The following is a 26,791-nucleotide window of genomic DNA, read 5'->3' on the forward strand; positions in this document are numbered from 1 at the left end:
AATTTAAATTACAAGGCTCGGTCCTTGAACTCTTAGAATACTACAATTTGTATAATTCACCCCATTTCTTATGAAGGCACTCATTGGATCGCCTGGCCCGATATCCCTACAATGAATCAGGTCTGCAAAGGTGCAGAAATCAGCTTCCCTTTGTATACGTAGTTTAGCTAAATTACTTGGCAGAGTAGTTAGACACACTAGTTGTTTGATTTTAGTACAAGGCAATGCCGGTTCTGCTCTTGTTTAATTATTTTGGCGAATATCAAACAACTTCATCGGCCTTCGTATGGATTTGCAAACTGTGCAAACAATCTAGGCGCCTACTTAAGCGCTATCGCTGGGCTTTTGGAGACATATCCAAGTCAAGCATCGGCAAGACTTGTGTCTCTTTCCAATCTCAACATGAAGCTAATCTCGCTGAACTGCATTCCTCGTCTAGTTCGCCAAGTTCGAGCACCAGCAACAGTGGAAACGCCAAGCATGTGGTAGTCTCCAATTTGAAGTACACGGCTGTCAGGAGGATCCGGGTCGGCAGCAGCACCTCCAGCACTGCGACCACCCGGAGTGCCTCAGTGCGCAACAAGAAACTGAGGGCCAAGCGGGCCCAGGCCAAGTGTACCCAGGCCAAGCGTAGTCAGGCTAGGCGCTCCAAGGCTCTGAACGGCCGCAGGACCAGGGGCTAAGCTAATCTGAGGGAGTGGATCCGATCCCATTCCGCTCTATGGCCATGTTATCTATTCAGTTAAAAGTCAATCTTTTATTTTGAGTTCATTCTAAACACAAAAAACACTTAAGTTTATCGACAGACGAATTAAATTAGATAAATACGTAACTTGTACTGTTTGTTTATGCTATTTTGAATTGAAAGTAGAGACATTTGAGATGGAACTACCTGGAACCCGCCACCGAACTACAAACTAAAGAATCACATAGTACAAAATCGAACGCCATCGACGAGTGAGGACCTGTACCAGCACCAGAACCAGATCCAGTCCGGACCAGCTGCTGGTTTCATCTACAGCTTGGTCTTTGTCGCCTGCTTGTCATCCAGATTCAGCTCCTTGGCCATAATACGCATTCCGACATGCGGATGGGCTGGCTTGAAGACAACCTTTCCATTCGGCTGGTACTCGGAGAACTGCATGCTGAACACCTCGTGGAAGCCCAACTTCTCCATTACCCGGGTCGAGTAGTGGCTCGAGCAGAGCACATGGTAAACATTAATCCCATTCTCCCGCATATACTCGTACGCCCGCTCCGTGAGACGGCCAGCAATGCCCAGGCCGCGGTAATTGGTGTCCACGGAGAGAATTTTGCCATCCAGGATCAGCTCCTCGTTGGGATAGAGGTCGAATATGTTAAATTTCTCCTCAACATAATCCATGAGGGAGAGGATCTTCTTAAATTTGGGATGATCGCAAGAATCGGCTGCCTTTTCAGGAACTTCGTCGGGAGACTGCATGGAAAATATGAAATATCTTATTAGCATAGACTCTTTCTCTCTCTCTCTTTGTCTAAAAGCAAGCCATTCTACATACCGGGCGTCGAATCAAGCCGTTCAGGAATATCCCAATAATATCCCCACTTTTGTTAACTGCCTTGTAGGAGCAGTTATCGGTCAAGGGCTTCAGGGAGTACTTTTCCAGCTCCTTACATTCCCCGAGATCAAGAAAAGTATTCAGCGGCTCGTCCTGAGATGAGAAGGTATGGAGATATGTAAGTTTGGAACAAAGGAAAGTAAACACAAACTGATGTGTGTCCTATTTAGGGACCCCAACTATCATACATTTAGCGATCTTTAAGGAGACATTAAACGGCTGAACAAATTACCGCCATAATTGTGTGACACGATAATGGAATTGGTCTGCAATTTAAGGGATTCGTGCACGCTTTCGATGTGTTATAATTTATAGAGACAGTACGTTGATAGGGAACGGAACGGAACTGCATTTGCATAAAATCATTTTAAGCGGGGTCGGGTGAGGTCAGGTGGCAAGTGGCGCGTGTAATGAATATTTTGCATAACTATTTATATAAATATGGGCTTTGGTCATCCAATAAGGCTTTGGCCATTCATTGGGGAGCAGTGGAGTGGATTGGTGTGGAGCCGGCGTTGAAAGTTTTGATTAGAATTGAGGCGGTAGGCGGTAGCATTCTCATTGGCCGGCGCTGGCCTTTTCGAACGAACTGAAGTGGAATGGAACCTGAATAAGTCAAGATAAACTCTGGCATATTGATTTCAGCGACGACAAAGTCGTGATGCAAAACCAGTTGAAAGTTAGCCCTGACATGGATCATGTCCGCACCGCGACAGCCGAATAATCCGACAATCCGATCCCGTTCCCAAAAGATAGGACAGGTGCTGGTGGTACTCGTATCTTAATGAATGCAATGATTTTTTAGTGTGTGACTTTCGAGTTGAATTAAATCGAATTAAGACGATCGGTCGGACGGACAGGCCCGTGGTAGTGCTAATTTAAATTCTTTGGAAACGCTATTCAAATTGGGTTTTGATTTACTTATATTCTGTTCGTTCTCTCAACTCAACCGAGTACTTGGCTGAGTTCGGAGTCGGACATAATGGGTGAAATAAATTCACAAATCCCAAATCAGAGAACCAGGTGTTCAGCTTGATTGGCTTCGATGATATGCAAACCGAATTCCCCAACGAGTACGAGTACATGTAGCCCCCCTAATTGTGGGAACCAGCGAAAATACAACGGTCTTACCTTGAAGAAAAACGTCTTGAGCATGGCGATCACAGCCTCGGCGTCTTCGGGCTGCACCAGCTCGATGGTACAGGGGCAGTCGTCCTTGTCGACGGCCGCTGATGGGGTGGGTATGGGAGTGGGGGTGCTCGACGACGCTTTCCCAGACACATTAAGCACGTCCTCCATTTTCTGTGTCAGACGAGCGATGGGATTCAAGTCGTTCAGCTGCAAGTGTGTGAGAAGCAGACAAAACAAATCGTTTAGATCCGTTGTGGGTTCGGTTCGTATGGGGACGTGGACGTGGACGTGGAAAAATAGAAAACAAACGAGTACGTATAGCAAACATGATAATTTATGGCTCTTAGATGAAAGGCATTTTAATTTGTTGTGTATATTTTGTAGCACATGTGTGGCGGCGACTGGGGGACTGCATTTCCCTTTTCAATATTCCATGGCCGAAATATTTCAAAGTCTGCTTTCATGTACGCCTCTGACAGACCCCATAAATTATAGACCAAAACTAAGGGTTTTCTTCTGCCAAATGCCGACTGCACACGAAATCTCATAATTTTAATAGAGTGGGATTGTCCCCATCACATCATATCATGCGAGTTTAGATTGGGTATTAGGTTCTAAAATGCCTCTTTTGATATAAGATCAAAGAATAATATAAATCGATTTTCACCCCTAAGACACGATATACACTTCAACAAAGAACTATAAATCGCTGCTCGTCAACCGATGGGTGGTTAAACACAATAATTTCCCCGCACAAAAAATCCAGCAAATATTTCGAAAATGTTCTGTTGCCGAATCTCGAGTATTGGCCCCCAGGAAGGAATGCCATCGTACGTATTGTTTACACTCACTTAACCATTTGCGTTGGCCCGGCAGAATCCGCATATCTATTGTTGTGTGCAGCACTTAGTATTAATAGACCTTTTGCCACTGGATTGTGGGAACGGGAAGACCCACCCACGCAGAGAGGTATCGGGATCGATACCGGGATGCTCGGGACCTCTGGTTTCCACACTTACCCCACATCTGGAATCGAGCATGATGCGCTGGTTGGGCATAAGCGACTGATCTGGCATGTTTTGGACCTCCATGTTGAGCGGGCAGGTTCGGGGTCTGGTGCAAGGTCTGCGTTTGTTTTGCTTTTATGATTTTGTTTATTGCAAAATAGCGATAATTTTTTCTGGTTTTTATACCCGATACTCAAAATGAGTATTGGGGTATATTAGATTTGTGGTAAAAGTGGATGTGTGTAACGTCCAGAAGGAATCGTTTCCGACCCCATAAAGTATATATATTCTTGATCAGAATCAATAGCCAAGTCGATTGAGCCCTGTCTGTCTGTCCGTCTGTCCGTCCGTCCGTCTGTCCGTCTGTCCGTCCCCTACAGCGCCTAGTGCTCAAAGACTATTAGAGCTAGAGCAACGATGTTTTGGATCCAAGCTTCTGTGATATGTCACTGCTACAAAAATATTTCAAAACTTCGCCCCGCCCACTTCCGCCCCCACAAAGGACGAAAATCTGTGGCATCCACAATTTTAAAGATATGAGAAAACCAAAAACGTAGAATTGTAGAGAATGACCATATCTTTAAGACTGCGGAATCGTATTATTGTTATAGCCAGCATCAAGAAAACAATTTCATTTTTTCTCGCCCTGTCTCTCTCTAACACACACGTAGCATAGGCGGCTTTGCTTAGAGTACAACATTAGCGCCTAGATCTCAGAGACTACAAAAGCTAGAGCAACCAAATTTGGTATCCACACTCCTAATATATCGGACCAAGACGAGTTTGTTTCAAAATTACGCCACACCCCCATCCGCCCCCGCAAAGGACGAAAATCTGGGGATATTCACAAATCTCAAAGACTATTAAGGCTAGAGTAACCAAATTTGGTATCCGCACTCCTGTTAGATCTCACTATAAAACGTATATCTCAAAATTTCGCCCCACCCCCTTCCGCCCTTCCGCCCACAAAGGACGAAAATCTGTTGCATCCACAATATTGAGGATACGAGAAAACTAAAAACGCAGAATCATAGATAATGATCATATATATCAGATTGCTGAATCTGGATCAGATCAGATCATTTTTATAGCCAAAAGGAACAAATCAATTTGCACTGGCTACGCAGCACCCGACGTCACGCTCAGACTGATTTTCTGTCTCTCTCGCACGCACTCTTTGTCGTGTCGTTTAATATTAGCGGCGTCTGCCGAAGGAGAGCCATACTGCGGTGTCCGCAGCAACTCACAACGTTCCCCCTCGTTTTTTTTTTTCGTTTCTTCTTTGGAAATGGGAAAATATACATATGTATAGCGAAATTTTCCCTTGTTCTGCTTTTTGCTCTGTTCTTGAAAATTTTGCTGGCGCGCGCTTTTTGCGACGGTTTTGTTTATTTATTCCGCAGCTGGAGCTTTATTTATATTGGATTCTGTTTGATTTTTAATTTTACTTTGCTTTGTTAAACAGTTAAGTAAGCAGTAAGCAGACACCGATATGCACAGACACACGCGCTGGATAAACGATGAATGAAATTTAATATACTCGTATTAAACAAAGAAATTTAAGGCAGGATAAACCGGGAGCTGGCTGGCAGCAGGAGCACTATATCTGCGTTCCCAAAAGCGGTTTCGGTATCTTCGAACTGGTGGTGTATCCTTGCTTGCAGCTAAGTTGCCTGAGAGCCAGCAGTGACTGCCAAACAGTGGGGTGCACTTTATATAGTTTTTATATCCGATCCAATCCGATCCGATGCGATGCGATCCGATCCGACACGCAGCGTGAACCGAGCCGAGCGGTACGTGAACTCAGGCAACAACAACTCGAACTCAAATCGTGGCGCGGCGAGAGAAAATATCAATCTTACAGAGCTCGACATCGACAACGACGTCTGGTCTGGTGTGGTCTGGCCGGGCCTGGTCTGTACCGTTCCGTTCCGTTGTTGCTGCCGTTCGCAACTGAGCGACCTGGCCAGAACGCTCGAGCATACGCTTTGCTGGGCTTCATATGGGATATGCCAGTCGCAGTCGGTCCGATCGTGGATCGATGGATGTGCCTCAGCTCTCTTTCGTACGTACATACATTCGGAGAGAGGCACGGCACGGCCCTGGGGTTCGGTTCGGTTTGGATCTCTCTCTCTCCCACTCTTTGAGCAAAGAAAGCAGAAAGCAGGCCAAGCCTGAAAACATAGAGGGGGAGGGAGAGCGAGCAGCCAGAGAGCGAAGGTAACGTGATTCGTGACCGGCTTTCTTGGCGAAAAATCGAGTTTTCATCTGTTTCCTGTACTATCCAGGATGGGTCATTCCCCATGTCCCCATGCCACTTCCGTTCCTCCGCTGCTTGGTAAGCTTGCGGTTTGTTAGTTGATTTGGGAACTCGTTTATCGAAAATTTTTCTTGATTTATTGCGGTTTTTTTGGATAAGAGCACTCTAGGGCTCTGTGGCCTGCTCTCGGTTTAGTTTTTTGTTTAATTTGGCGCGCGCTCTACGGCCAATTATCACCCGAACTCTGCCACGCAAATACCATCCCATTGAAATATTCATATTATTCACTTAATTCATTCCGCGGCGCACTCCCTCCTTTTAATTATTCATAATTCAAGCGAAACCCCGAACTTTTTTCCAGTCTCCCTCCCATTTGCGGAATGAAATTAAGGAATATTAATATTGTATTGTAGGGAGGACTGGGAGATGGGCGAACCAGGACCTGCAAATGCGGTCCACTTCTACACTGATGGCTCAAAGCTAGACGGCCTCGTGGGAGGCGGAGTCTACTGCAGCGAGCTGAACATCAGTCATTGCTTCAGGCTCCCGGATCACTGTAGTGTGTTCCAAGCGGAGGTTGAAGCCATCAAGGAGGCCATTTCGATCGTCTCCAAACTACTTCTAGATACGCACTTAGTGTGCGTCTTCTCGGACACTCAAGCAGCTATCAAAGCTCTAAGCTCAATATCGTCGAACTCAGCGACTGTAAATGACTGCCGCAGGTCTCTGCACGAGATCGCAGAGCAGTTAGATCTCTTCCTTATATGGGTCCCCGGCCACAGGGACATCGAGGGGAACGACGCCGCCGACGAGCTAGCCAGGCAGAGTACTACGATTCCTCTCCTATCGGAGAGGGAGCAAGTAGCGATGCCCTTGGCTACGTGCAGGAGATGGCAGCAAACCGTTTCCTGTAAAGTCTCAAGATTGATATGGCCACATCGATCGAAGAAGCGCTCAGCAGAGCTGTATAAACTCAGCAGAGCACAGTGCTCTGCAGTTACAAGAGCCATCACGGGACACTGGCAGATCGGCACTCATGCCGCTAGACTGTCAATCCCTCATAACGACTTCTGCAGGAGTTGTCGCGATGAGGAGGAGGAGGAATCGGTCCCCCACTTCTTCTGCCACTGCCCAGCCCTTGGAAATCGTCGTCTTCGTATTCTCGGGGCCGCTTTCCTCACGGACATTTCGGACCTGTCCGAAATCAAACCAGGGACCTTGTCCAAATACATCCAAGCCACCGGATGGGACTGCCCTTAACCTGCAGTAGTATGCTCTCACGGTTCGGGCAACGCGAAGGGGCACTTGCCCATGCGGCAACACAACGGACCTTTTATAGGTCCCCCCCCCCCCCCCCCCCCCCCAACCGACTACCGCCTTAACCTAACCTAACCTAATATTGTATTTTGTTTACGGATTTTACAGGTTGTTCAAGTGCGCACAAACCTTAAAAATTAGTGTCGGTAGCAAAATGCAAATTGTCTTCAAATCTGTTTATCATGCAAAATCAATGGAAATTTTCGTAGGTATAGTATACTCGTATTATTTGAGAGTTCCATTTCATTCCGTTTGCATTAGAAGTAATTAGTCAGAGCCGATCAGAGGCCCGACCGTGGGCATACATGTAAAGGACAGTGTATCAAGCAGTTAACACTATTCTATCTAAATTAACTTTGAACTTAAGATACCATCGATGAGACCTAACCGATATAACCAGACTTAACCGATGTTTAAAAGACCTAACCGATAAGGGGTTATCGATATGGGAGTCGGTTGCTGGAAGTAGAAGCAGAAAGTTGAACAAAAAGTCGGAAGAACAGACTCATTAATTGCACATCTTAAATCATACATTTTGTACTCTTTTTCGAATAACACTATTAATAAACGATACATTATTATTAATCTTACATTTGGGGGCTCGTCCGCGTCGAATACAGAGCTCGGAGTGTGTGAAAAAGAAAAACAGAAGAAAGCAGAAGCTGATGCAAGAAGAGGATTGTTGAAAAGTTGTTAAAGTTGTTGTTTGTAGCTACATAAAGTTGTAAAGTTGTTGTTGGTGGCTATAAACATTAAGTTGAACAATCCAAATTCTGTGAGCCTAACAGTAGACACGGAGTTTAATAAAAGATCGGTCGTTTAATTCGGTTGGAAAATTGTGAAATTCATTGTCGCGCCGCAGCGTCGCCTTGTCCGTGCGCAGTACGTACGCAAGCAGAAAAAACACGCACAGACACGTTGTGTGTGATACACACTTATAAACAGAAAAGACAAGCACTCGTCGGGTACACAGACACAAGTCGAAAAGAGCCGCAAAATGATGCAAACACCGCCGCCGTTGCACTGGAAAGAGAGAGAGAAGGAAGAAGCTGTACCAGGAACGTCGCGCCCGAGTGCAAACGAGATGGAAGATTTAGAAAATGCGGAAAACAATACTGATGACAAGATTGATCAAATGATAAAGTTGCTAAGTTTGAAAGTGCTTTGCGATGAGCAACGAGAAATCCAAATGAAGATCGCTCCAGATAATTTTACAAAAGTTGTGAGCGATTGTGATGGAAAATCGGTTCCCATAGAAAAATGGTTTGAGATATTCGAAAAAAATGCCGACGCATATGAGCTTACTGAAAAGCAAAAGTATGTGCAGGCCAGAGGAAAAATGACCGGTGCAGCTAAGCTTTTCCTTGAAGCTGAATGCGTGTGCACCTATGAGAAACTCAAGAACGTATTATTGGATGAATTCACATGTAGCTATAACAGTGCAGACATTCATAAGCTGCTGCAAGAAAGAAAGAGGAAGAGTAGTGAGTCGATGCACGAGTACTTGCTGCAGATGAGAAAAATAGCAGCAGTCGGACATGTTGAAGACGCGGCTGTTATAAGCCATATTGTGAACGGTCTGGACATAAGAAACGAGTATAAGTATGCCATGTATCGCTGTAAGACCTTCAGGGCCTTGAAAGAAGAGTTCGATATCTATGATCGTTTGAACATATCGGAGAAGAAGGGCAATAACGAACAGCATAAAACGAGTTTCAAGCAGCAAAGTGGGCAAAGCGGTAAAAAAGAATATTGCTATAACTGTGGATCAGGAGAACACAAACGCAAAGACTGCAAAGCCGAAACGAAGTGTTTTAAGTGCAATCAGAATGGTCACATTTCGCGTAACTGTCCTTATGAAGCTGATAAAGTTGATAAATTTCGCGTCATTTTGGATCGCAGTCGCATGAAAAAAATTCAAATAAACGGCATTGTTGTTGACTGTCTTGTGGATACAGGGTCAGATGTAACCATAATCAAAGGGAGTATGTTGAAGACCATGAAAAACGTTAAACTTTTGAAGTGCACAACTATGTTGCGCGGTCTGGGTCAGATATCAACAAAGCCTGTTGGATACTTTAATGCAGAAGTTACCGTGGATAAGTTGCAGACCACACAGAAGTTTTTAGTAGTCCCCAGTAGCCAGATTGATTTCGACGCACTTTTGGGGCATGATTTCATTAAAAAGTTCCGTTTCGTCGCTGATATGCAAGGATACACGTTTTTGAAGCATGACGCAGATCCTGTGCCAACAGATGAGCATGCTCTTATATATAATGAAACTGAAGAGTCATCTTTTGTAGCTCCGCCGCAATATCGAAAAGACGTTGAACAGATGATAAGAAACATTTACCAAATTCCCACAGAAGTTGCAAAGCAGTCTCCAATCCAACTGAAGATAGTTCCCGACGGAGTAATCAAGACGTTTTATCACTCACCGAGTTGTTTATCAACAGACGAAGCCAGTGCCGTAAAGAAGCAAGTCGAAGAATGGATCGAGCAAGGAATCGTGCGCAAGTCGTCTTCAAATGTAGCGAGCAGAGTTGTCGTCGTGAAGAAAAAAGATGGTACACTTAGAGTTTGCGTAGACTACAGGAAGTTAAACATCATGGTATTGCTGGACTGCTTCCCAGTCCCGGTCATGGAGGAAGTCTTGGAAAAGCTGCAGTCGGCTAAGTGGTTTACCATAATGGACCTTGAAAACGGATTTTTCCATGTGCCTATGGAAGAGCAAAGCAAGTCGTATACGGCCTTCGTCACGAAGGAGGGATTATTCGAGTTTAATAAAGCGCCTTTCGGATTCAAGAACTCGCCAGCTGCGTTCATTCGGTTCGTAAGCTATATTTTTCAAGAATTAATCAACTCTGACATTATGCAGCTTTATATGGACGACATAATTGTTTACGCCGCGTCGCCCGAGGTATGCATGAGGAAGACGAAGTTGGTTCTGGAGACAGCTGCGCAGTTTGGCCTAAAGATCAAGTGGAAGAAATGTAGCTTCATGCAGCCACGCATTAGCTTTCTGGGCCATATCATTGAGGACGGGAGAATCTGGCCCGGCAAAGAGAAGACAGCAGCTGTCAGTCGGTTTGCTACGCCCAAAGACATTAAAGCAGTTCAAGCATTTCTGGGACTCACAGGCTTTTTCAGAAAGTTCATCCCTGGCTATGCACAAGTTTCCCGGCCGCTCACGAATCTACTCAGGAAGGAAGCAGTTTTCAACATTGGCGAAGCAGAGCAACAATCGCTACAAACCTTAAAGAATCTGCTTGTAATCGCACCTGTATTACATTTATACTCACGAGAAGCGCCAACGGAACTCCACACGGATGCATCCAAAGAAGGTTTCGGAGCAGTTTTGTTGCAGCAGTTTGATGGCAATTTCCACCCGATATACTATTGGAGTAAAAAGACTACACAAGATGAGCCCAAACGTCACAGTTACTATTTGGAGGTCAAAGCTGCATACCTCGCACTCAAGAAGTTTCGTCACTACCTGTTGGGACTCAAATTTGATCTTGCCACTGACTGTGCGGCGTTTAAGCAGACAACAACGAAAGCAGATATACCCAGAGAAGTTTCGCAGTGGATTCTGTATATGGAGGACTTTACATTCAAAGCAGTACACCGCCCAGGGGACAGAATGAGACACGTGGACTGTCTCAGTCGTTTTCCGCAGACATGCATGTTCGTGACGACGGAGCTAACAGCTCGGATAAAGAAAGCACAGCAGGATGACGATTTCATCAAAGCCACAGTTGAGATCCTGAAGCAGCACCCATATCAAGACTACAAGCTGAAAGGAGGTCTTCTCTTCAAATCTGTAAATGGCAATGACTTATTATTGGTTCCAAGGTTGATGGAAAGGGAAATCATTCAAGGATCGCATGAAGTTGGTCATTTCTCCACAGCGAAGACAATGCACTCAGTTCAGCAGCAATACTGGATTCCGCACCTTGAACGGAAACTAAATAAGTTGATTACTAATTGTATCAGTTGTATAATTTTCAGCAAAAAGTTGGGCAAACAAGAAGGCTTTCTTCATTGCATTGACAAGGGTGACACACCACTATACACGCTGCACGTTGATCATTTGGGACCAATGGATTGGTCAGCCATTGCGACAGCCAAGCAATACAAGTACATTTTTGCTGTGGTAGATGCATTCTCCAAGTTTGTGTGGCTGTTCCCAACTAAGTCAGCGAGCGATTGGTCATTTGTGTTTGGTTTTCCCAAGCGCATAGTCAGCGACAGAGGAGCAGCGTTTACATCCAACGCATTCAGCGAGTTTCTCAACGAGAAAAAAGTAGAACATGTGTGTACAACGACGTCAAAGGTTGTTGGCAACGGTCAGATTGAGCGGGTGAACCGTTCAATTTTGGGTATCATCGCAAAGCTCTCAGCTCAGGAGTCAACGAAGTGGTACAAACATGTGCCACAGGTCCAGATGGCGATTAATTCGCATGTGCATTCTACGTTGAAGTCGTCGCCATTCGAGGTCATGTTTGGGACAAAGATGCACAGACAAGCTGAAAGTCGACTATTGGAGGTGCTCAACGAGGAGTTGGTTACGCAGTTTAACATCGAGCGCCAAGAACTGCGTGACCAAGCGAAACAAAACATTGAGAAGGCGCAAGAGGTGTACAAGCGCAATTATGATAAAAAACGACGACCTGAGCACGGCTACAGACTAGGAGACATGGTCGCGATCAAGAGGACGCAGTTCGTCGCAGGACGCAAGTTGGCCAGCGAGTATCTAGGCCCATATGAAGTCACCAAGGTAAAGCGGAACGGTCGCTACGACGTCAGAAAGGTTGCTCAAGTCGAGGGGTCAAATATCACAGCAACGAGCAGTGACAATATGAAGCTATGGCGTTTTGTCTCAGAGAACGATGATATATAGTTATAACATACTCTACTACACTAATGTATGCTGATGATGGCAAAATCTGTCTTTCTTACTCTGATTGGTATTTGCACACACGCCTTCAACTTGATCTAAGTGAACTACTATTGTGGTGTTCAACTAATATTCTTTTTCTGAACCTTTCCAAATGCAAACTTATGACATTTTACCGTCGCGCTCCTCATTTTGTCTCATATGTTCTAGGAAATCATGTCCTTGAGCGAATTTCGAGTTCAAATGACCTCGGAGTCCTTTTTGATCATAAGATGTGTTTCAACACCCATATAGCTGCAACTGTAAATAAAGCTAAGGGTGTTTTAGCGTTCATCAAGCGTTGGTCCAAGGAGTTTGACGACCCGTACGTTACGAAACAACTGTACATCTCGTTAGTACGACCTATATTGGAGTATTGTTCTTGTGTATGGAGCCCGCAGTATAAAGAGCAGCAGGCTGTTATTGAATCCGTGCAAAAGCAATTTTTAATTTTTGCCCTTCGGAACTTTACCTGGGACTCGGGTAGAATCTTGCCACCCTACCGGTCTAGGCTAAATCTTACTGACCTGCCGTCGTTGCACCATCGCAGAATATGCAATGGCGTAATGTTCGTGCACAAGCTCCTTCTTGGGACTGTTGACTCCCAAACTCTCTTGGGTCAGATTGACTTGGCCGTTCCATCCAGACCTACCCGTACTTTTAGGCCTATCCGTCTACCCATATGTAGGTCTAATTATGCTGATCATGAACCTTTTAGGGTTTTATGCCATAATTATAACTCCCTCTGTCAAACCCTATCCCCTGAACTGTCTCTTAAACTAATTGCATGCAATATTTATAATCATTTAAATTTAGCTAACTTTTAACTTATCTTTTTCCGCCTTTAGTAACTAAGTACCATTATTAACAGATAATTTGTTAATTTAATAAATAAATAAATATTATCATCTGGGACAGATGAAGATGAGCAGGAGGGCCGAATGTAAAGGACAGTGTATCAAGCAGTTAACACTATCCCATCTAAATTAACATTTGAACTTAAGATACCATCGATAAGACCTAACCGATATAACCAGACTTAACCGATGTTTAAAAGACCTAACCGATAAGGGGCTATCGATATGGGAGTCGGTTGTTGGAAGTAGAAGCAGAAAGTTGAACAAAAAGTCGGAAGAACAGACTCATTAATTTCACATCTTAAATCATACACTTTGTACTCTTTTTCGAATAACACTATTAATAAACGATACATTATTATTAATCTTACATACATATGCACATACTATGTATCCCGTGGAACTCGTTTGCGGTTGTTTGTGGTTCCGATCGAATGGCTGTCCGATGTGGAGCACTAAATTTAGCTCGGCTCCGGGTCGTGCCTCTTTTTATTGTTCCTTCGCCAACTCTCCTTTCTTTCCTTTCGCCGCCGGATGACTGTCCCCAGTTGGGTCATTGTCATCGGGATCGGATCAGATGATTCTGGCTGCAGGTGCAGCTTTTGAACGTATATTTATAAACCGATATTCACATTGTATTGTTCCACAGAATATGGCTTGATAACGATCCGGAACATCAAAAAGTTGTATCCAAAACCTTCCAATCGCGTTTATTTTAAGATATATTTTGACATTTCCAAGACAATTTCCATTTGCACTTCACGTTTCTGCGTCGTCATGCAGTTAATGATATTTGCCACCGCTTATGGAGCGTTTAATTTGGCTGCCGAAATTGTGCGACTGTGCCAAACGGGTTTCTTAGGAGGGTGGGGGAGGGGGAGTGGGGTGGGGTGGGGCCTGAGATTTTATGATTATGCATACCTCCAGCCGATAACAGACTAATTGACAGTTACAAATGTTTTGCGCACCTTAAGTTATTCAAACACACATGTTTCATGTTTGTTTTTCCTATGCAAAAAACATTGTAGGGGCACCCCTTAAGAATGATTGCTATTCGAAGGAAAAAACACCATTTAAACGTGTGAAAAGACATTCGGCAGCCAGTGTGTCTAGCCTGCCGTATGCACGAGTGATACTCTAGTGCGTTTAATGACTTCTGATTGCACTGCTGACTGTCCCGGTCCCTGTCTCTGTCCCTGTCCCGCGTTGTCGCCTCGATGCGGTTCTGTTTGCATACGGATAATTAAAATCGCATTAACGCCGTTTAAGTGGGCACGGCGTCGATCCAGCCCCGCGATTGCTGGCAATTTGTAAATGAATGTACAATAAAAATGATTAAATCATTTTGCTAAACGCGCCACTCTCCACTGACTTGTCGAAAGCAATCAAAATCTTTTGATTTCTTCCTTTTAGCTGCAATTTCTTGAATACAGTATTGCGGAATGACAATTTTTATACCCGATACTCAAAATGAGTATTGGTGTATATTCGATTTGTGGTAAAAGTGGATGTGTGTAACGTCCAGAAGGAATCGTTTCCGACCCCATAAAGTATATATATTCTTGATCAGCATTAATAGCCGAGTCGATTGAGCCATGTCTGTCTGTCCGTCTGTCCGTCCGTCCGTCTGTCCGTCTGTCCGTCCCCTTCAGCGCCTAGTGCTCAAAGACTATAAAAGCTATAGCAACGATGTTTTGGATTCAGACTTCTGTGATATGTCACTGCTACAAGAAAATTTCAAAACTTTGCCCCGCCCACTTTCGCCCCCACAAAGGGCGAAAATCTGTGGCATCCACAATTTCGACGATACAAGAAAACCAAAAACGCAGAACCGTAGAAGATGACTATATCTTCTAGAGTGCAAAATCTGAACCAGATCGTATAATTATTATAGCCAGAATCAAGAAAACAATTTCATTCTTTCTCGCTCTGTCTCTCTCTAACACACAGGTTTCATGGTCGGTTTTGCAAATTGCAAAATATGAGTTCAAGGATCTCAGAACCCATAAGAGCTAGAGCAACCAAATTTGGTATCCACACTCCTGTGATATCGGACCTTGACCGTTTTGTGTCAAAATTTCGCCACATCCCTCCGCAAAGGACGAAAATCTGGGGCATCCACAAATCTCAGAGACTATTAACGCTAGAGTAACCAAATTTAGTATCCGCACTCCTGTTAGATCTCACTATAAAACGTATATCTCAAAATTTCGCCCCACCCCCTGCCGCCCACACAAAGAACGAAAATCTGTTGCATCCACAATATTGCAGATTCCAGAAAACTAAAAACGCAGAATCATAGATAGCGACCATATCTATCAGATTGCTGAATCTGGATCAGATCAGATAATTTTTATAGCCAAAAGGAACAAATCAATTTGCAGTGGCTACGCAGCGCCCGACGTCACGCTCAGACTGATTTTCTGTCTCTCTCGCAAGCACTCTTTGTCGTGTCGTTTAATATTAGCGGCGTCTGCCGGAGGAGAGCCATACTGACTTAGTATCGGGTATAACTGTAGAGTTGCGGTGTCCGCAGCAACTCACAACGTTCCCTCTCGCTTAATGCTGAAAATAATGCATTTCCGATCCCTAACGGTACACCAAAAAACTATAATAATAAGATAAGTAATAGAACGAGTATTTTGAAAGTGTCCCCGGGCTCTCCTAAATTTTTGTGGAAAAGCCCCAAGAGAGCGCTCAAAAGCCAGCTGCTCTCTCGTATGTGCCTTGTGGCGGCCTGTAGGTCCTTCTTTTCCAACTTATATTGTCTTTGATATATTGTGAGGACCCATACTGGAAGCCTCACATAGTAACAAGAGTTAATTGATTAAGAAGACAACCTGAAAATATAAGACATCGCAATGGAGCGAGATTTGTATCAGTCAAAATCATCTTCGTTTGTTTGTACACGGAGCATTTTCCGCATTAATGTTAATTCACGGATGGGGGTGTGTTAGTTTTTTCTGCAAACGAATCAAAGTCTATACAAGAAAGAGAAAAGTCGATCGATCCAGTTGAGTATTAGGGAATAACTATTTATTACAAATCTTAGTGCTTGAGTACTGGGCATAAGAGAGAGAATGCAGTGCTGAATTTTGTACAATTATGGTGAGAGTAAATACAAAAAGTGAGCGTAGGCTCTCTATTTTACGAGGGTCATTTGAATACTTGTTCCTTAAAGGAGTTTGACCGAACATCCCGGCCCTTTGAAAGGACTGCTTTCAAACCACCGGAAGAATTGCCAACTTGTGTATTGGCCTGCAACATGTTCCATTTGCAGTGCGGAGGTGCACCACCCGTACAAGTCCATCCTTCCCAAGCACAGTAGACTGCACTCGGCCTAGTTTCCAGCGTAGCGGTGGCAGGTTGTCCTCATGGATGATGACCAACGTGCCCTCGGTGAGGTTCGTTGAGGGTGCTGTCCACTTCGTGCGCGATCGCAATTCGTTGACATAGTCAGCAGACCATTGCTTCCAAAACCGTTGCTTGACGGCCGTAATCGCATCGTAGCGGTCCATACTTGACAGCTTGATATTCTCGAGGGACCTTTCAGTTAGTGATCGCAATGATTCGCCAACCAAGAGATGACCAGCTGTGAGAGTGCTATAGTCATTTGGGTCTGACGAAAGCGGCGATAGCGGGCGCGAGTTGAGGATCGATTCTATCTCGACGACGACAGTGCTCACCTCCCAAAGGTGAACCTGGTGTTGGCCAGCGTACGCTTTAACAGCCCATTTGCACTCTTGACTGCCGCTTCCCAAAGGCCTCCGAAATGAGGTGCCCTGGGGGGGAATAAAATGGAAATTAATAAAGTCAGATGCGCAAAATTTATAGATTTCATCTTGCGTCTGCTTTAAAAACATAAACTTTTTTAGTTCCTGCAGTTGATTCGATGCCCCTACAAAGTTAGTGGCATTATCGCAGAAGATGTCTGTCGGCAGCTTGCGACGACCTCCCATCCGTTTCAATGCGTTTAAGAACGCCTTTGTTGACAAATCAGAGACTACTTCGATGTGAACGGCCTTGACTTTGTTATACAACTGAGAAAGTAGATGTGCGCCGCATAGTTCAAGCTTCGGAAGAGACTGTTTCTTCACTGGTGCTACTCTAGACTTAGAAGTGAACAATTTCACTGTGACCTGTCCAAGCGAATTCTCCGTGCGCACATAAACACAGCAGCCGTATGCCCGAATCGATGCGTCGCAAAATCCATGTATTTGAATGCTCCTAGTATCAGGCTGCAAACAAAAACGAGGTCCCGCTAGTGACGACAGTGAATTCAGCGATTCCAAACACTTGCTCCATGCGTGGCTTAAATTCTGGGGGACAGACTCGTCCCAGTCGAGTTTCAAAAGCCACAACTCCTGAAGAATGATCTTAGAGACAATGACTAACGGTGATAGCAGACCGATTGGATCGAATAGCGACGACGCAGTAGACAAAATTGTTCGTTTTGTGGTAGTGGGATAGACTTCCTTTGGATTAAATGTGAAACTAAATGCATCACTTCGTTGATGCCAAGTTACGCCGAGTGTGCTGCTGACTGAGTTTTCTGAAATGTTTAATTCCTTGGTAGATTCGTCTTCCATCACGCCTGGATGATTTGAATGCCACTTGCATAATGGAAACTGACCACGAGCGAGAGTTGATGTGATTTCAGTTTTTAGTTTGAAGAGTGTATCAGCCCCACACAGAAGGTCATCAACATAAAATTCAGTTTAAACAGCAGCAGCCCCTAATGGCCATGCATCCTTACAATCCTCAGCCAAGTAATGCAAACTACGAGTTGCGAGAAATGGGGCAGACGCAGTCCCATATGTCACTGTATTGAGTTGGTAGGTTTGAAGATCCGTATTTGGAGATGCTCGCCACAAAATGTACTGGAATTTTCTATCCTTCTCACTCACAAGTACCTGCCTGTACATTTTTGTGACGTCGGCTGTGATGCCGAACCTATGCATGCGGAACCGCAGCAATTGCAAGTACAACTCATCCTGAATGGTAGGGCCTACTAAAAGTAGATCGTTAAGTGACAACTCTGAGCTTCGTCGAGGTACTGCTTGGTTTCAGAACGAAATGGTGGGGTATATGATAATGCGGTTCTTCCAAGTTAGGATTCAGTACGAGGGACATATGGCCGAGACTTTCATATTCCTGCATGAACGAGATATACTGCGAGCGAATTTCCGGTAGACGAGCGAGACGTCTCTCAATGGCAAAAAATCGAGTTCGAGCTGTATCGAAGGAACTTCCAAGACAACTTGGATCTTCTTGAAATGGCAAGCGAACGACAATCCGCCCACTGGCATCCTGATGTGTTGTGTCCCTGAAATGGTCCCCACAGCGACGATGATTTGGGAGCATTCTAGCGCTTGGATCGACAAATGAGTCCACTTTCCATAATTGCTGCAAATTCTTGTCGATCGACTCTTCTACAGTCGCCAAGCACAATGGTGGCTGTCTGTTATATTGCCGCTGGTACCTCCCAGCAACAACCCAACCAAAAAGAGTCTTCTGCAAAGTGGGAAGATTTGGACCAATGCGAATCTGGCCAACAGCTAGAGCTCCATAGAAGGCTTCGGTCCCCAGTAACAAATCAATACGTTTAGTCCTATAGAACGATTCGTCAGCCAATGGAGTGTTAGCTGGTAGGTTCCAATTCGATATGTCGATCTCACTATCTGGCTGGTAGGCAATATGGGATGTGATTCCAAACTGGAGAGTGAGCTGATAGCCGGAAGTACGTGACTTAATAGAGGTAGTCGTACGAGCCTTCAAACTAGTAAGGGAGTCTCCTATACTGCGAATTCCAATGTGGTGTTTTTCACGACGAAGGCGAAGCTTTTGTGCAAAGGTTTCGGTTACAAAATTAACCTGAGAACATGAATCAAGCAACGCTCTACCGAGTTTGTATTCACCTGTGGCATCCTTTACCAAAACCATAGCTGTTGCCAACAAAATTTGATCATCTGCTGCGATCTCCATATGAGAGTGTGAAGCAGCTTGATGAGCCGTTTGCCAGGAGGGTTGCGCTGGTTGGAGTACCGGTTCAGTAGTTGAAAATTGTCCTGCTGATGATTGGGGTGGCTGTTGCGGCTGAGAGTGATGCAAAGATGAATGATGATTCCGATTACAGGATCGGCAACGATGAGTCGATGAACATTGCGCCACTCTATGACCATTTCCAAGACAATTGATGCAGAGACCGAGGCGTTTTGCATTGTCGTACCGTTGGTTGCTGTTCATAGCCTTGAACTGAGCACAATTAGAGATCTTATGGCCAGAACTAGAACAAAGTGTACAAGACGGATTAGTGATAGCAAACGACGAGTTTATTTGGTGATTAGAATGACGATTTGACTTATTGGATTCAGCCTTTCGTTGTGACGAAGTAGCAGCCGAGTTTCCAGACGAATGGAGAAACTGACAGTGGCGTTCCAAAAGCTGTGTGCATGCTAGCCAGGTTGGCAGAGTTTTGTAGTCCTGCGATTCCTTCCACTTGTTCCGGGTTTGCTGATCACACTTTTCCATTATAATATATATAACCATAGCGTGAACAATGTTCTCAGGTTTGCCGATGGACTCCAGCGAGCTTAATATAGCGGATGCCTTATCCACTAGGCTGTGAAGCTGCTGACTGTTTGGCCTTTCCACAGGTTGTAGTGCAAACAATGCCTCAATACCTTCTAAAAATATAAGAGTAGGATTATCAAAACGGCTTTTGAGTTTTGCTAGGGCCTTCGGATAGTTTTCGCTTGTAACCTGGAATGCCTGAATTGTATCTAATGCCGGCCCCGTGAGGCAGGTCAGCAAATAATTAAACTTTTCTATATTAGACAATTCAGACTCACGCACAACAATTTGCTCGAACGAGTGAATGAAATTCTTATAGTTTGCATATGTTCCGTCGAAAGTGGGTAGCGACAACCTTGGTAACGATGACTTCACTGGCGGTGGGTGGTAGTCCGGCGCAACAATGCTGGCGTTCAGATCTCCTCCCATTTTTATACCCGATACTCAAAATGAGTATTGGGGTATATTAGATTTGTGGTAAAAGTGGATGTGTGTAAGGTCCAGAAGGAATCGTTTCCGACCCCATAAAGTATATATATTCTTGATCAGCATCAATAACCGAGTCGATTGAGCCATGTCTGTCTGTCCGTCTGTCCGTCCGTCCGTCTGTCCGTCTGTCCGTCCGTCCGTCTGTCCGTCTGTCCGTCCCTATTAGCGCCTAGTGCTCAAAGACTATAAGAGCTATAGCAACGATGTTTTGGATCCAGACTTCTGTGATATGTCACTGCTACAAACATTTTTCAAAACTTCGCCCCGCCCACTTCCGCCCCCACAAAGGCCGAAAATCTGTGGCATCCACAATTTTAAAGATACGAGAAAACCAAAAATCGATGCGTCGCAAAATCCATGTATTTGAATGCTCCTAGTATCAAGCTGCAAACAAAAACGAGGTACCGCTAGTGACGACAGTGAATTCAGCGATTCCAAACACTTGCTCCATGCGTGGCTTAAATTCTGGGGGACAGACTCGTCCCAGTCGAGTTTCAAAAGCCACAACTCCTGAAGAATGATCTTAGAGACAATGACTAACGGTGATAGCAGACCGATTGGATCGAATAGCGACGACGCAGTAGACAAAATTGTTCGTTTTGTGGTAGTGGGATAGACTTCCTTTGGATTAAATGTGAAACTAAATGCATCACTTCGTTGATGCCAAGTTACGCCGAGTGTGCTGCTGACTGAGTTTTCTGAAATGTTTAATTCCTTGGTAGATTCGTCTTCCATCACGCCTGGATGATTTGAATGCCACTTGCATAATGGAAACTGACCACGAGCGAGAGTTGATGTGATTTCAGTTTTTAGTTTGAAGAGTGTATCAGCCCCACACAGAAGGTCATCATCCCAAAATTCAGTTTAAACAGCAGCAGCCCCTAATGGCCATGCATCCTTACAATCCTCAGCCAAGTAATGCAAACTACGAGTTGCGAGAAATGGGGCAGACGCAGTCCCATATGTCACTGTATTGAGTTGGTAGGTTTGAAGATCCGTATTTGGAGATGCTCGCCACAAAATGTACTGGAATTTTCTATCCTTCTCACTCACAAGTACCTGCCTGTACATTTTTGTGACGTCGGCTGTGATGCCGAACCTATGCATGCGGAACCGCAGCAATTGCAAGTACAACTCATCCTGAATGGTAGGGCCTACTAAAAGTAGATCGTTAAGTGACAACTCTGAGCTTCGTCGAGGTACTGCTTGGTTTCAGAACGAAATGGTGGGGTATATGATAATGCGGTTCTTCCAAGTTAGGATTCAGTACGAGGGACATATGGCCGAGACTTTCATATTCCTGCATGAACGAGATATACTGCGAGCGAATTTCCGGTAGACGAGCGAGACGTCTCTCAATGGCAAAAAATCGAGTTCGAGCTGTATCGAAGGAACTTCCAAGACAACTTGGATCTTCTTGAAATGGCAAGCGAACGACAATCCGCCCACTGGCATCCTGATGTGTTGTGTCCCTGAAATGGTCCCCACAGCGACGATGATTTGGGAGCATTCTAGCGCTTGGATCGACAAATGAGTCCACTTTCCATAATTGCTGCAAATTCTTGTCGATCGACTCTTCTACAGTCGCCAAGCACAATGGTGGCTGTCTGTTATATTGCCGCTGGTACCTCCCAGCAACAACCCAACCAAAAAGAGTCTTCTGCAAAGTGGGAAGATTTGGACCAATGCGAATCTGGCCAACAGCTAGAGCTCCATAGAAGGCTTCGGTCCCCAGTAACAAATCAATACGTTTAGTCCTATAGAACGATTCGTCAGCCAATGGAGTGTTAGCTGGTAGGTTCCAATTCGATATGTCGATCTCACTATCTGGCTGGTAGGCAATATGGGATGTGATTCCAAACTGGAGAGTGAGCTGATAGCCGGAAGTACGTGACTTAATAGAGGTAGTCGTACGAGCCTTCAAACTAGTAAGGGAGTCTCCTATACTGCGAATTCCAATGTGGTGTTTTTCACGACGAAGGCGAAGCTTTTGTGCAAAGGTTTCGGTTACAAAATTAACCTGAGAACATGAATCAAGCAACGCTCTACCGAGTTTGTATTCACCTGTGGCATCTTTTACCAAAACCATAGCTGTTGCCAACAAAATTTGATCATCTGCTGCGATCTCCATATGAGAGTGTGAAGCAGCTTGATGAGCCGTTTGCCAGGAGGGTTGCGCTGGTTAGAGTTCCGGTTCAGTAGTTGAAAATTGTCCTGCTGATGATTTGGGTGGCTGTTGCGGCTGAGAGTGATGCAAAGATGAATGATGATTCCGATTACAGGATCGGCAACGATGAGTCGATGAACATTGCGCCACTCTATGACCATTTCCAAGACAATTGATGCAGAGACCGAGGCGTTTTGCATTGTCGTACCGTTGGTTGCTGTTCATAGCCTTGAACTGAGCACAACTTGAGATCTTATGGCCAGAACTAGAACAAAGTGTACAAGACGGATTAGTGATAGCAAACGACGAGTTTATTTGGTGATTAGAATGACGATTTGACTTATTGGATTCAGCCTTTCGTTGTGACGAAGTAGCAGCCGAGTTTCCAGACGAATGGAGAAACTGACAGTGGCGTTCCAAAAGCTGTGTGCATGCTAGCCAGGTTGGCAGAGTTTTGTAGTCCTGCGATTCCTTCCACTTGTTCCGGGTTTGCTGATCACACTTTTCCATTATAATATATATAACCATAGCGTGAACAATGTTCTCAGGTTTGCCGATGGACTCCAGCGAGCTTAATATAGCGGATGCCTTATCCACTAGGCTGTGAAGCTGCTGACTGTTTGGCCTTTCCACAGGTTGTAGTGCAAACAATGCCTCAATACCTTCTAAAAATATAAGAGTAGGATTATCAAAACGGCTTTTGAGTTTTGCTAGGGCCTTCGGATAGTTTTCGCTTGTAACCTGGAATGCCTGAATTGTATCTAATGCCGGCCCCGTGAGGCAGGTCAGCAAATAATTAAACTTTTCTATATTAGACAATTCAGACTCACGCACAACAATTTGCTCGAACGAGTGAATGAAATTCTTATAGTTTGCATATGTTCCGTCGAAAGTGGGTAGCGACAACCTTGGTAACGATGACTTCACTGGCGGTGGGTGGTAGTCCGGCGCAACAATGCTGGCGTTCAGATCTCCTCCCATTTTTATACCCGATACTCAAAATGAGTATTGGGGTATATTAGATTTGTGGTAAAAGTGGATGTGTGTAAGGTCCAGAAGGAATCGTTTCCGACCCCATAAAGTATATATATTCTTGATCAGCATCAATAACCGAGTCGATTGAGCCATGTCTGTCTGTCCGTCTGTCCGTCCGTCCGTCTGTCCGTCTGTCCGTCCGTCCGTCTGTCCGTCTGTCCGTCCCTATTAGCGCCTAGTGCTCAAAGACTATAAGAGCTATAGCAACGATGTTTTGGATCCAGACTTCTGTGATATGTCACTGCTACAAACATTTTTCAAAACTTCGCCCCGCCCACTTCCGCCCCCACAAAGGCCGAAAATCTGTGGCATCCACAATTTTAAAGATACGAGAAAACCAAAAATCGATGCGTCGCAAAATCCATGTATTTGAATGCTCCTAGTATCAAGCTGCAAACAAAAACGAGGTACCGCTAGTGACGACAGTGAATTCAGCGATTCCAAACACTTGCTCCATGCGTGGCTTAAATTCTGGGGGACAGACTCGTCCCAGTCGAGTTTCAAAAGCCACAACTCCTGAAGAATGATCTTAGAGACAATGACTAACGGTGATAGCAGACCGATTGGATCGAATAGCGACGACGCAGTAGACAAAATTGTTCGTTTTGTGGTAGTGGGATAGACTTCCTTTGGATTAAATGTGAAACTAAATGCATCACTTCGTTGATGCCAAGTTACGCCGAGTGTGCTGCTGACTGAGTTTTCTGAAATGTTTAATTCCTTGGTAGATTCGTCTTCCATCACGCCTGGATGATTTGAATGCCACTTGCATAATGGAAACTGACCACGAGCGAGAGTTGATGTGATTTCAGTTTGAAGAGTGTATCAGCCCCACACAAAAGGTCATCAACATAAAATGCAGTTTTAACAGCAGCAGCCCCAAATGGCCATGCATCCTTACAATCCTCAGCCAAGTAATGCAAACTACGAGTTGCGAGAAATGGGGCAGACGCAGTCCCATATGTCACTGTATTGAGTTGGTAGGTTTGAAGATCCGTATTTGGAGATGCTCGCCACAAAATGTACTGGAATTTTCTATCCTTCTCACTCACAAGTACCTGCCTGTACATTTTTGTGACGTCGGCTGTGATGCCGAACCTATGCATGCGGAACCGCAGCAATTGCAAGTACAACTCATCCTGAATGGTAGGGCCTACTAAAAGTAGATCGTTAAGTGACAACTCTGAGCTTCGTCGAGGTACTGCTTGGTTTCAGAACGAAATGGTGGGGTATATGATAATGCGGTTCTTCCAAGTTAGGATTCAGTACGAGGGACATATGGCCGAGACTTTCATATTCCTGCATGAACGAGATATACTGCGAGCGAATTTCCGGTAGACGAGCGAGACGTCTCTCAATGGCAAAAAATCGAGTTCGAGCTGTATCGAAGGAACTTCCAAGACAACTTGGATCTTCTTGAAATGGCAAGCGAACGACAATCCGCCCACTGGCATCCTGATGTGTTGTGTCCCTGAAATGGTCCCCACAGCGACGATGATTTGGGAGCATTCTAGCGCTTGGATCGACAAATGAGTCCACTTTCCATAATTGCTGCAAATTCTTGTCGATCGACTCTTCTACAGTCGCCAAGCACAATGGTGGCTGTCTGTTATATTGCCGCTGGTACCTCCCAGCAACAACCCAACCAAAAAGAGTCTTCTGCAAAGTGGGAAGATTTGGACCAATGCGAATCTGGCCAACAGCTAGAGCTCCATAGAAGGCTTCGGTCCCCAGTAACAAATCAATACGTTTAGTCCTATAGAACGATTCGTCAGCCAATGGAGTGTTAGCTGGTAGGTTCCAATTCGATATGTCGATCTCACTATCTGGCTGGTAGGCAATATGGGATGTGATTCCAAACTGGAGAGTGAGCTGATAGCCGGAAGTACGTGACTTAATAGAGGTAGTCGTACGAGCCTTCAAACTAGTAAGGGAGTCTCCTATACTGCGAATTCCAATGTGGTGTTTTTCACGACGAAGGCGAAGCTTTTGTGCAAAGGTTTCGGTTACAAAATTAACCTGAGAACATGAATCAAGCAACGCTCTACCGAGTTTGTATTCACCTGTGGCATCCTTTACCAAAACCATAGCTGTTGCCAACAAAATTTGATCATCTGCTGCGATCTCCATATGAGAGTGTGAAGCAGCTTGATGAGCCGTTTGCCAGGAGGGTTGCGCTGGTTGGAGTACCGGTTCAGTAGTTGAAAATTGTCCTGCTGATGATTGGGGTGGCTGTTGCGGCTGAGAGTGATGCAAAGATGAATGATGATTCCGATTACAGGATCGGCAACGATGAGTCGATGAACATTGCGCCACTCTATGACCATTTCCAAGACAATTGATGCAGAGACCGAGGCGTTTTGCATTGTCGTACCGTTGGTTGCTGTTCATAGCCTTGAACTGAGCACAATTAGAGATCTTATGGCCAGAACTAGAACAAAGTGTACAAGACGGATTAGTGATAGCAAACGACGAGTTTATTTGGTGATTAGAATGACGATTTGACTTATTGGATTCAGCCTTTCGTTGTGACGAAGTAGCAGCCGAGTTTCCAGACGAATGGAGAAACTGACAGTGGCGTTCCAAAAGCTGTGTGCATGCTAGCCAGGTTGGCAGAGTGTTGTAGTCCTGCGATTCCTTCCACTTGTTCCGGGTTTGCTGATCACACTTTTCCATTATAATATATATAACCATAGCGTGAACAATGTTCTCAGGTTTGCCGATGGACTCCAGCGAGCTTAATATAGCGGATGCCTTATCCACTAGGCTGTGAAGCTGCTGACTGTTTGGCCTTTCCACAGGTTGTAGTGCAAACAATGCCTCAATACCTTCTAAAAATATAAGAGTAGGATTATCAAAACGGCTTTTGAGTTTTGCTAGGGCCTTCGGATAGTTTTCGCTTGTAACCTGGAATGCCTGAATTGTATCTAATGCCGGCCCCGTGAGGCAGGTCAGCAAATAATTAAACTTTTCTATATTAGACAATTCAGACTCACGCACAACAATTTGCTCGAACGAGTGAATGAAATTCTTATAGTTTGCATATGTTCCGTCGAAAGTGGGTAGCGACAACCTTGGTAACGATGACTTCACTGGCGGTGGGTGGTAGTCCGGCGCAACAATGCTGGCGTTCAGATCTCCTCCCATTTTTATACCCGATACTCAAAATGAGCATTGGGGTATATTAGATTTGTGGTAAAAGTGGATGTGTGTAAGGTCCAGAAGGAATCGTTTCCGACCCCATAAAGTATATATATTCTTGATCAGCATCAATAACCGAGGCGATTGAGCCATGTCTGTCTGTCCGTCTGTCCGTCCGTCCGTCTGTCCGTCTGTCCGTCCGTCCGTCTGTCCGTCTGTCCGTCCCTATTAGCGCCTAGTGCTCAAAGACTATAAGAGCTATAGCAACGATGTTTTG

The 26,791-nt window shown here is 44.9% G+C and overlaps 3 protein-coding genes across 5 annotated transcripts in view; all 3 read right to left on the reverse strand.

Annotated features, from left to right (window-relative positions):
- Positions 1-742: 742 nt before the first annotated feature.
- The window catches only part of LOC117190948 (dopamine N-acetyltransferase-like), a 72,183-nt gene continuing 46,134 nt past the window's right edge, over positions 743-26,791 (reverse strand). Inside the window, exons 1-4 of one of the 3 annotated variants that reach the window (XM_033395943.1) lie at positions 3,749-3,909; positions 2,730-2,936; positions 1,539-1,691; positions 743-1,456 (exon numbers count right to left, since the gene is read on the reverse strand). In XM_033395943.1, coding sequence (XP_033251834.1) covers positions 1,016-1,456; positions 1,539-1,691; positions 2,730-2,936; positions 3,749-3,820 — 873 coding nt within the window. In that variant the 5' untranslated portion in view covers positions 3,821-3,909 and the 3' untranslated portion in view covers positions 743-1,015. Of the gene's footprint in view, positions 1,457-1,538; positions 1,692-2,729; positions 2,937-3,580; positions 3,910-26,791 lie in introns of those variants that run through there. The other 2 variants (XM_033395945.1, XM_033395944.1) reach the window with 2 other exon arrangements.
- Positions 18,859-20,178, reverse strand: LOC117190945. Its single transcript, XM_033395941.1, has 2 exons — positions 19,028-20,178; positions 18,859-18,950 (listed from the first exon to the last, which is right to left on the reverse strand). Exons 1-2 carry the CDS (start codon positions 20,109-20,111, stop codon positions 18,934-18,936), a joined length of 1,101 nt encoding a protein of 366 aa, XP_033251832.1. The 5' UTR covers positions 20,112-20,178; the 3' UTR covers positions 18,859-18,933.
- On the reverse strand, positions 23,663-26,560 carry LOC117190946. Its single transcript, XM_033395942.1, has 2 exons — positions 25,437-26,560; positions 23,663-25,359 (listed from the first exon to the last, which is right to left on the reverse strand). The coding sequence occupies exons 1-2, from the start codon at positions 26,518-26,520 to the stop codon at positions 25,343-25,345; spliced, it is 1,101 nt and encodes a 366-aa protein (XP_033251833.1). The 5' UTR covers positions 26,521-26,560; the 3' UTR covers positions 23,663-25,342.

Source organism: Drosophila miranda (assembly GCF_003369915.1).
Source record: "Drosophila miranda strain MSH22 chromosome Y unlocalized genomic scaffold, D.miranda_PacBio2.1 Contig_Y1_pilon, whole genome shotgun sequence".
NCBI classification, from domain to species: domain Eukaryota; kingdom Metazoa; phylum Arthropoda; class Insecta; order Diptera; family Drosophilidae; genus Drosophila; species Drosophila miranda.

Bases quoted from the DNA above. Each gene is read 5' to 3' on its own strand.
- LOC117190945 (XM_033395941.1), bottom strand. From the start codon at position 20,111: ATGGGAGGAGATCTGAACGCCAGCATTGTTGCGCCGGACTACCACCCA.
- LOC117190946 (XM_033395942.1), bottom strand. From the start codon at position 26,520: ATGGGAGGAGATCTGAACGCCAGCATTGTTGCGCCGGACTACCACCCA.